The sequence below is a fragment of the Rhinopithecus bieti genome, unplaced genomic scaffold (assembly GCF_001698545.2).
Source record: "Rhinopithecus bieti isolate Rb0 unplaced genomic scaffold, ASM169854v2 scaffold_16234, whole genome shotgun sequence".
In the NCBI taxonomy this organism is placed as follows: Eukaryota; Metazoa; Chordata; class Mammalia; order Primates; family Cercopithecidae; genus Rhinopithecus; species Rhinopithecus bieti.
This window is the reverse complement of record NW_016808946.1, coordinates 902829-913883: the sequence shown is the minus strand read 5'-3', so window position 1 is coordinate 913883 and position 11055 is coordinate 902829. Positions and strand designations below refer to the sequence as shown.

Here is an 11055-nt window from a genome sequence, read left to right as displayed (position 1 = left end):
GNCCTTGTGATCCGCCTGCCTCAGCCTCCCAAAGTGCTGGGATTACAGGTGTGAGCCACCGCATCAGGCCGAAAGCAATGAATCTTAACTCTTAACAGGGAAGTAAGCTGGAAGCCGATGTATACCCTAGTGAAGTTCAAAGTTACGTTTCTTATCTCTTCGAGCTACCTGTTAACCCTTTTCCTGTTATAGATAAAAAGTGCAGCTCCCTCCCAGCGCTCATTTAATTTTAAACACGCTTTTTGAGGCTGAAGCAAATCTGACTGATTTTCAATGTGAAAATAAAATATGAAAACTATTCTTGGAGTTATTTCTAAAGAGAACTAATATTAGAATCATCTGAATCACCAGAATCATCTATTTCAGAAAAATCAGATTCATCAAATGAATCTTCAGCCAGCATGAGAATGATGTAACGTCACGTGTAGGAATGCTACGTTTTCTATGATTTGACATTTCCAATGAAAATACATAGCAAAAGTCCCAAGAGGCAAGGCCAGAGGGCATGACAGTTCTCACAGAACTACTTTAAAAAAAGGTGTAATGTGGACGATCTAGGTAGAGCAACTGAGGTATAGTGAAGAAGGGAGCCACAGAATCTAAACCTATCTTGCTGCCTGTGTCCACTGACGGGGCTAAATGCCCACCCCTGGAAACTGCTCAAGCTAAGTGTCCTAAGATCGCACTTCTGCACAGCAGCATGAATCCTTCCCGTCGGACCCTGGGGCTGCCTCTCACTTACCTTCTGATGATGCAGCCCCCTCTCCACATTAGGGCGATGCCACCATAATTGAGGGTCCAGCCAAACTCGATAGCTGCCTGCCTTAGCAGCATAAAGCCTTGGGCATAAGAGATGATCTTGGAAGCGTAGAGGGCCTAAAGAGTGACACAGAGACCTATGAGGATTGCCATTAGGAGAGTGGCCGCCTTATGTCTACCAGTCTTATCAGCAGTGAAGACCCCAGAAGGGGCAAGATTCTAGGAAAAAGCTGTAAAATCAAGATCCAAGTGAAGGCTGAGCTTCGTTCCACCTGGCACCCCGTGGCCTCGCATGTGCTCCCACGACAATCCCCACCCCCACTGCCTTCCACGGGACCAACAAAGACCACTGCCAGGGACTGTGTCCCACCTTCCGAATGTCCTCCAGGAATGATTTCTTATCACCATCAAACTGGAACTTCTGGGGACCCTTCAGCTTTTTGCTAGCTTGAATTCTCTCATCCTTCAGAGATGATAAGCATCGAGCAAAGACAGCTTCTCCTACAAGGGGGGATGGGGAAGAGGAAACAGATTGCTGTCAGGCCTCTGAGCCCAAGCTAAGCCACCATATCCCTGTGACCTGCACGAACACATCCAGATGGCCTGAAGCAAGTGAAGAGTCACAAAAGAAGTGAAAATGGCTGGTTCCTGCCTTCACTGGTGACATCCCACCATTGTGATTTGTCCCTGCCCCACCGTAACTGAGCGATGAACCTTGTGAAACTCCTTCTCCTGGCTCAGAAGCTCCCCCACTGAGCACCTTGTGACCCCCGCCCCTGCCCGTAAGAGAAAACCCCTTTGACTGTAATGCTCCACTACCCACCCAAATCCTATAAAACGGCCCCACTGCTCTCCCTTCGCTGACTCTTTTCAGACTCAGCCCACCTGCATCCAGGTGATTAAAAAGCCTTATTGCTTACACAAAGCCTGTTTAGTGGTCTTTTCACATGGGCGCGTGTGAAAATTACCAAAGTTCACATAGCAACCAGATGAAAGATGGAGCAGGAAAGTCTGTTTATACAAAGCGCTGAAAGTTTCAACCTTAGGCCACAAAAGTTGACATGGATCAGAAGCAACTTTTATAAGAAGCTCTAAACAGTTAATTTGATAACTAAAACTCCAAGACAATCTTCCAATATAAATATGAGTATTCAACCACAAAGATTAACGTGACATTCAAAAGGGGAGTTTTGAGGGAAAATGAAGAGATAAAAACCATTGTTATGGCTTTGCGTGGTGGCTCACACCTGTAATCCCAGCACGTTGGGAGGCTGAGGTGGGAGGATCACTTGGGCCCAGAAGTTCAAGGCTACAGTGAGGCATGATCCCACCACTGCTCTCCAGCCTGGGCTAGAGTGAGACCCTGTCTCTAAAACCAGGAAAATCAAATAAAAACCACTGTTCCATAGAATACTCAGTGTTGGTCCATGAGTAAAATTTCAAAATTCAATTTAGAGGACTTTAATTTTTTTTTTTTTTTAAGATTTTACATTGAGAAGTCCAGCATTTACAGACCAGCCTCAAAAAAATGTTAGGTTTTTTTTTTTTTTTTTTTTTGAGAGCGGAGTCTCGGCTCTGCCCGACCCAGGCTGGAGTGCAGTGGCCGGATCTCAGCTCACCTGCAAGCTCCGCCTCCTGGGTTTAGGCGCATTCTCCTGCCTCAAACTCACCGAGTAGCTGGGACTAGGCAGGCGCCCGCCACGCGCCCGCCCCTATGTTTATTTGTATTTTTTTTAGTAGAACGGGGTTTCCACCCGTGTTAGGCCAGGATGGTCCTTCGAATCTCCCTGACGCTCCGTGATCCGCCCATGCTCAGCCCTCCCCAAAGTGCTGGGATTACAGGCTTGAGCCACCGCGCCCGGCCTGGGTTTTTTATATTTTACGATTTTCAGTATAGCTGTAGTCATTAAAGTTTCACCACTTCACTTGAATTAAAAAGTCAATGTAGTACTTTAAGACATTTAGTATTTTCAGAAAGTATGCCTTATAAAAGACTACTTGCTCACCTGACAATTTATTGTTAGAATCTATGACTCTTCAGCCACTTTTCCCCCACAGACAAAATGAAGTAAAATCTCAGGGAACTAACAAAGGACTGTATTTCTCAGGAAAGAGGAGCAGCTATGGCTTGAGATTGCTAACCCTACTCAAAACACATGAAAGCAGCTACCTCTCTCCTGGCCCACATGCACACACAGGATGACTTAGCATTTCTAGAAGGAAGCTTTGTAAGATGACTGGTGCAACAGGTGATGAGGCAAACCCTTCCTGTTACGGGGGAAGAGGGCAGCTGGAAGACTTCCCTGTTAGTTCACAAATAATGATGGCTCTCAGCCAGGGGGTGGGCCCAGCCACCCTGGGCGAAGGGGTATATGGATCCACAGGAGGAGAAGAGGAGCTCCTGGACCTCTCTTGTGGTGTCAGGAGAGCCACAGGCCAGTGAGGGTGGCCCCGGGGATCCCTCACTCAGTGTCCTCTGCTCCCAGACTTGGTTGGGCCGAGCCTGGCCAGTCCCACCTCTGGCCACTGGTCAGCCCTGCGGGAAGTGAGATGCACGGATCTCCACAGACCGCCTGTGCCCAGTGTTGAAAGTCTTATCTGGGCTGCCCCCCAGCCATCCCCACACACCCCTCCCCTTCCGGCCCCCGGCCCTCATCCACATATACTTGAGTCTGTGCTCCTAGCTATTGGCCCCCTCCCTCCTCACCTATGTTATGGCTCAGATCTGCTAAAAGCAGCCAACTTCCTCCTACACAGCACCCAACTGTAGAAACCACCGACTTCCCTCCTGACTCTGCTTTACACCACAGTTCATCAATAAGGCGAGGCACAATAAACGGACGTCAAAAGGTGAGAAGAGTCTAGGGAGAGAAAGGCAACCTGTATCTAGAGGAGCAAACAGGAAAAATTTTGTTTTATTATTTTTGAGGTGGAGTCTCTGTTGCCCAGGCTGGAGTGCAGTGGTGCCATCTCGGCTAATTGCAGATTCCCCTCCCGGGTTCAAGTGATTCTCCTGCCTCAGCCTCCTGACTGGCTGGGATTACAGGCGCGCAACACCACGCCCACCTAATTTTTGTATTTTTAATAGAGATGAGGTTTCACCATGTTGGTCAGGCTGGTCTCAAATTCCTGACCTCGTGATCCGCCCACCTCAGCCTCCCAAAGTGCTGGGATTACAGGCGTGAGCCACAGTGCCTGGCCCAATTCTGTTTAATATAGTGAGAACATTCTGCCAGAAGCAAAGATCAGCCTTTCATTAACCATGAGAGGCATCTTTCATTCTCCCTTTTCATTCCTGCCAGAAGTCTATGTATTTTACTCTTAAAGAACCAACTTTGCCGGGCACGGTGAATCATGCCTGCAATCCCAGCACTTTGGGAACCCGAGGTGGGCAGATCCCCTGAGGTTAGGAGTTCGAGACCAGCCTGACCAATATGGTGAAACCCCATCTCCACTAATAATACACAAAAATGAGCCAGGCATGGTAGCATATGCCTGTAATCCCAGCTACTCGGGAGGCTGAGGCAGGAGAATCACTTGAACCTGAGAGGTGGAGGTTGCAGTGAGCCAAGATCGTGCCACTGAACTCCAGCCTGGGTGACAGAGCAAGACTCTGTCTCAAAAAACAAACATACACACACAGAAAAACCAAACCCCCCACCCACCGCCAGGATTTTGATATTGTTCATCCCCTCGTTTTCTGTTTCTTTTATTATTTCCTTATCTTTCTGAGTTTGATGCTTAGCTCATTAATGTAAGATAAAAACAAGTGGGCAGGATACAGACCAACTTCAGGATAGTGGCTTTCTTCTAAAAGAGGAAGGGGAACTTGGCAAAACAACAAGGACTCAAATAGATAGGTAATTTTTATTTTTTTAATATCTGGGGGGAAAAAAGGAAAATTTTAATAATTTCTGAGTACATAAGCCTATGTTATTCATGAACTTCTTTTGGCGGGGGCATGGAGTGTCATTCTGATGCCCAGGCTGGAGGGCAGCGGCACGATCTCTGCTCACTGCAACCTCTGCCTCCTGAGTTCAAGGGATTCTCATGTCTCAACCTCCTGAGTAGCTGGGATTACAGGCACATGCCACCATGCCCGGCTAATTTTTCTTTTTTTCTGAGATGGAGTCTCGCTGTCGCCTAGGCTGGAATGCAGTGGTGCCATCTCGGCTCACTGCAACCTCTGCCTCCTGGGTTCAAGTGATTCTCCTGCCTCAGCCTCCCGAGTAGCTGAGACTACACCTGCCACCACACCCAGCTAATTTTTTGTATTTTTAGTAGAGACGGGGTTTCATTGTGTTAGCCAGGATGGTCTCGATCTCCTGACCTTGTGATCCGCCCGCCTTGGTCTCCCAAAGTGCTGGGATTACAGGCGTGAACCACTGTGCCCGGCCCTGTTATTGATGAACTTTTCTATGAAAAATTTCACTGAAGTTACCTGCCTCATAAATAAGATCTTAGATCACTGACTACAATTACATCACTAATGCTAAAATATTCCAAAGATAAAACTGGATAGGAAGGACAGTCACTTCTGAATTTACCTCGTTTGTATGAATAAGATAAGAACTACAAAGAAGAGAATCAAAAGCAGTGTCAGCCTCTCTCACACTGTCAGTTTCTTCAACACAAGAAAGAGCAACAGGCACTCTGAAAGCTGAAGAGGGCTGAAGAGATTCTCTAAAGACCAGTCTGTATCGGTCCTCCAGATATCAAGATCAGAGTAGTGGACGAAAGGGCCCAAGTGAAAAGCGTAACATTACCAATGAGGGTGACGGGTACACCGTACTCCAGGGCGGAGATGGCGGTCCACTTCCCCGTGCCCTTCTGCCCCGCGCTGTCCCTGATCTTTGGCAGCAGGTGTTTGCCATCGGTGTCTTGGAACTTGAGTATATTGGCTGTGATTTCAATCAGGAATGAGTCGAGCTCTGTCTTATTCCAATCCTGAAAGGCCTGCGTGCAGAACACAGGAGAGAACCATGTGAGAGGAACGAGGGCTGTGCAAGGAAGCCCCTTGTCCAATGTCCATGCTGACCACTGCTCACGGTTACCAGCAGGCTCTGCTCGCGTCTGCCTGGGGACTTCTGCTCCTGCTGGTTGAGTTTTATGCTAACCCAGAGTCAGTTGTGTTTGCTCTGAACCTGGTTATGCTGAATTTCTGGCCACCAGAAGTGTTGTCTCCTCAGAGTCAAGGGCTCCTCACTTCACTTATGTCTCTGTGCGATCGCCTCCCCAGAAGCCTTCTGCAATCACCCAATCTCGTCCCAGTTTACTCTTCACTCTCACAGTCATCGCTAACTAGTTTGATAATGTTTGTTTATTTCTGTCTGTCTTCCCAGCTCCGGGAGGGCAGGCACTTTGCTTTCTTCACTAGTATATCCCCAGCATTTAGAATCATGCCTGGCATAGAGTAAAGCACTCGTGTGTTTGCTGAGCGAACACATTAAATATTATATACACCAATTAAAAATGAACACAAAAAGAAAAGCGCTTTTTCTGTGAGAGAAAACTAAGGTAAAGTTTTAGAACAATTAACAGCAAGCCGGTGGGACAAACAATAGTCAAAATAAGTGAGGATGACACGAATAAAAAACTAGGAGGAAATCAACAAAAAACCTGGAAAGCTTCTATCCTGTATGCCTTGCTAGTGTCTGTAAATCATTTCCCACTGGAAATAACTGAAACTAGAAATTCTAGATGGTAAGACATGACTAGAAAGCGCATCAGCAAACCATACTTAACGAGAAGGCCTTGGCCCTACAAAAAATGATGGGTGAATGAAGGTCCTTTCCTGTGTTTTCAGTTAAAATCTATGTTTACCTCATGATAAAGATACATTCATCTAAAGTATTTAGGGAAAACAAAAGTATGGATACCTGTAGTTTACTTTGAATGTATCCAAAAACTGAGATGAAATTGGTTAGGGGTGGACAGACACTGATAAGGCACGTACAGGAAGCTGTGGGCGGGAGAAAGGAGGCGGTGTGTGTCCAGGTGTTCACTGTAAAACTCTCAGCTTCTGTGCTGCATGTTTGAATGTTTTCATAATAAAACGTTGGGGGAAATGCTTTGGCGCCCCTACTTGGACTGACTTTTTGGATTAACTATCAAAACGCCAATCCCAACTGGATGAGAAAAGAAAGCTTCTGCTGCACCTGCCATGTGGGACAACTGTGGAGTAAATGAGACAGGTATGTGGAGTGACACAGTGCCTGACACCAGGTCAGTTACACTAAACGGTGGCGATGATAACCACCCAGACTCTGTGGGGACTTTCTGCTTAGTGACTAACTAGCATAGTGTATAGCCCTATTACTAACAGTTTCCCCTAAATTAGGCTGAGTCCATGCAGGCCACCAGAATGGCCAAGGGGATAGGAATGAAGAAAAGATTCAGTGTCCATGGCAAAGTGACCACTCCCTGCAGAATGGACACAGAGGCAGTGCCAGGGCCTCACCTGGGCCATCTCGTCCTGCGCCATGCCCAGCACGTCTTTCATCAGGTGGTATGCCTCACAGATCAGCTGCATGTCCCCATACTCTATCCCGTTGTGCACCATCTTTACGAAGTGGCCTGCTCCCTCATCTCCCACCTGTCAAGACAAGCACCAAGAGGCCTTCAGAGAGACAGGCGACACACCAGAGAAGTCCACATCAGCTTTGACGCCAACAACGTCCCTGGCAAGGCTACCTCTCCACACAAAAAATAACAAGTATAAAATGAATACAGTATTTTTGATACAAGAAGCATATAGCAATTCAACACAAGCTTCAATCCAGAACAGTATTATTTAACACTAATTCTAGACTCATTCTTCTCAAGGTTCCTCAAAGTCCCTGAATTCACTCTCAATACCTATGGCTCTCTAGCCTGTATTTTCTAGTCTTTCTCATCATTCAAAGCAAAGCAACTCCCCGCCTTCCCAGCCCCTATCTGTAAGAAAAAAAGTCCTCTTTTTCCCAAAGTTACCACTTTTCTAGCAACTAGAGGTTACAATATATTGGCTAATTAAATCACTTTTGTTTTTTCAAAATATAAATGTAGTTGTTTCTAATGGCTACTGAAAAGTAAAATGACCCTAGATCCAAGGTTTCAACCTTGTAAGCCCAGAAAGGAGTTCTTCCAAGGCCCCACCATTGACCAGTTCTTTATTGATAAGCTGGCAAGATATATAAGATCAGAATACCAGCTTATGAATGTAGGATGAGAACCTTAACTATGGATCTTCGTGGTTACAAATGTTAGTCTGGTCGACACAGTCTGTCCCTACAGATTGGGGAAGCCAGATTATCTGCAAATGATTTAGTTATCAATCAATCCAAATCAAAACAAATCAAATCTGGCTTCCCTACAAACTGGGAAGCCAGATTATCTGCAAATGATTTAGTTATTAAGGAACTGGAACAAAGGGAGTGATGAGAGCCAAACAGTTCATGGCATCAGGTTCTCAAGTCATCTACACCCAGCTCCACGACAGGGACCCACCTGCCCAGGAGGCCAGGTGTTTGGATGACGTGGGCAATCTCTCTCCTGGCTGTCAGCACCTGGACCAATACGACTGACGCTTACATCAGGACTCCACTGTCCATGTTTCTTTTTTTTTTGAGACGGAGTCTCACTCTGTCGCCCAGGCTGGAGTGTGGAGTGTCGCAGTGTGATCTTGGCTCACCACAACCTCTGCCTCCTGGGTTTACCCAATTCTAACGCCTCAGCCTCCCAATGAGCTGGGATTACAGGAGCACACCACCACACTCGGCTAATTTTTGTATTTTTGTAGAGATGGGGTTTCACCATGCTGGCCAGGCTGGTCTCAAACTGCTGACCTCAGGTAATCCACTCACCTCAGCCTCTCACAGTGCTGGGATTCCAGGCATGAGCCACCACGCCTGGCCTTGTCCATGTTTCTATTGCTGCCCCCGCCAACTTCTGATTTTGACACTCTGGTCAAGCAGTAACATGGCTACTAATATCTTACTTCACCTTACCCTTCCTGCCACTTCAGCCATGAACTAAGGAGCACCTGCTTGATCAACACACGTAGAAGGAAGGACGGTGCTTCTCTTCATGACTTTGTCCTAAGTGTGTGTATATAAAAAGAAGTTGCAGGCTGCGTGCGATGGCTCACACCTATAATCCCAACACTTTGGGAGGCCGAGGTGGCCAATTACTTGAAGTCAGGAGTTCAAGACCAGCCTGGGCAACATGGTGAAACCCCATCTCTACCAAAAATACAAAAATTAGCCAGGCATGGTGGCACATGCCTGTCATCCCAGCTACACTGGAGGCTGAGGCATAAGAATCACTTGAACCTGGGAGGCGGAAGTTGCAGTGAGCTGAGATTACGCCACTGCACTCCAGCCTGGATGACAGAGCAAGACTCTGTTTCAAAAAAAAAAAAAGAAGAAGTTGCTACCACTCGCTTTTACTGCAGTGATCTTTTTGTTTTTGTTTAAGAGACAGGGTCTCACTCTATTACCCAGGCTGGAGTGCAGTGGTATGATCACTGCTCACTGCAGCCTTGACTCCTGGTCTCAAGGGATTCTCCCAAAATGCTGGATCACAAGCATGAGCCACTGCGCCCGGCCTTTTACCACGGTCATCTACTATCAGGGAACAGAAGTCCCTTTCCAATCCTTCATACTAATGAGAAGATTACTCAGCCCTTTACGTCAGTCCCAGCACCAGCCTCTTTCTACCCTAAGCAGATTCTGACTGAGCTCAATGGCCGACCACTGGTGAAAAGGTAAGGGCAGGTGAGCTGCTGTAGCCAAAGCCACCAAGCAGTGGCAGGCCTAGGAGGGAGGCTTCCTGGATTCCTCATAGGCCTGAGTCCTTGTTTCAACCTCACTGTTCATCTCATACAAAATAAAATTGAAAATTAGCATTAAAATTGCTGATATAAAATTAAAGGGAATCAGGAGCTAAAGAGAGCTTGGAGATCATGTAGTCCAACCCCGTATCTTACAGATAAGGAAACTAAGGTCCATGAAGGGACATGGCTTGCCTGATGTCACAGTTAACAAAAAGCCAGAATTGCCACTCGGGTCTCCTGAGCCTTCCACAGCATGGGCTGAACTACAATATGAGATAAAGTTTACTTTAACGGCAACACGGGGCCGGGCATGGTGGCTCATGCCTGTAACCTCAGCACTTTGGGAGGCCAAGGCAGGCAGATGACTTGAGAGTCCAGGAGTTCAAGACCAGCCTGGGTGACATGGTGAAACCCCATCTCTACAAAAAATACAAAAATTGGAAAGGCGTGGTGGCATGCACCTACAGTCCCAGCTACTCAGGAGGTTGAGGTAGGAGGATCACTTGAACCTGGGAGGCAGAGGTTGCAGTGAGCCGAGATGGTGCCACTGCACTATGAACTAGGCTAGGCCTCCTTCGCATTCAGTGAGGGTGCAAGTCCACAAGTGACTTTGTTCAAGCACAGAATGCCTGAATCCCACAGTATGGGAAGGGGGATTTTCCACATTCATAGCCAGGACATTTGACACGGCAACAGTACATTCAGTCCTCTGCCTTTCACCCGTGCAAGCAAACGCCACTTTTGCTTCTGACATTCTTTCCTTTGGCCGTGAAATAATATGGCTCAAAAAAAAATCTTACTTCACTTCATCCTATTCCTTTTTAAGGGATCCATCTTTTAGATGAATTACAGAAGGCTGCTTTTAATGTCAACCTCAAGGCCATGAACAGTCGGTTAAGATACAAACATGTGAACAGCAGGCATGCATTCTAGGTGTTGGCTATGCTAGCAATCAAAGATTGAGATGTTTATGTCACCAAGCTAACCACTGGGAGACCATGGTGGCCTTTCTCTGCGCACTTCATCACTTAGACATGCTCGTGTTGCCAACTGGCTTTGAAGAGTAGCCCAGAACTTGCCCAGTCACAGCAGGGTTCTCCAGTTCCTACTTTTGCAGCAATGCCTTGGAAGATGGTCTTGATGTGGGGCCTGTGGAAAGAAACAGTGCGGTTCAGCTAATGAGAAGAGACAGGCTGAGAGCCCAATTATATACCCATAGACACCAACCCCCATCTTTTCCTTTTTTTTTTTTTTTTTGAGACAGGGTCTCATTTTGTCACCCAGGCTGGAGTGCAGTGGTGTGATCTCAGCTTGTTGCAGCCTCCTCAACCTCCCAGGTGCAAGTGATCTTCCTGCTTCAGCCCTCTAAGTAGCTGAGACTACAGGTATGTGACACCACGCCCAGCTAATTTTTTTGGATTTTGTAGAGATGGGGTTTTGCCATGTTGGCCAGATTGGTCTCAAACTCCTGAGCTCAAGTG

At 46.9% G+C, this 11055-nt stretch overlaps 1 protein-coding gene across 1 annotated transcript in view; it reads right to left on the bottom strand.

Moving 5' to 3' along the window:
• The window catches only part of LOC108539343 (6-phosphogluconate dehydrogenase, decarboxylating), a 14164-nt gene extending 3417 nt beyond the window's left edge, over nucleotides 1–10747 (bottom strand). The window contains exons 1-5 of the mRNA XM_017887930.1: nucleotides 10654–10747; nucleotides 7220–7354; nucleotides 5526–5715; nucleotides 1130–1260; nucleotides 743–876 (exon numbers count right to left, since the gene is read on the bottom strand). Of these exons, the coding sequence (XP_017743419.1) occupies nucleotides 743–876; nucleotides 1130–1260; nucleotides 5526–5715; nucleotides 7220–7321 (557 nt within the window). The 5' untranslated portion in view covers nucleotides 7322–7354; nucleotides 10654–10747. The remainder of the gene's footprint in view (nucleotides 1–742; nucleotides 877–1129; nucleotides 1261–5525; nucleotides 5716–7219; nucleotides 7355–10653) is intronic.
• Nucleotides 10748–11055: the final 308 nt, after the last annotated feature.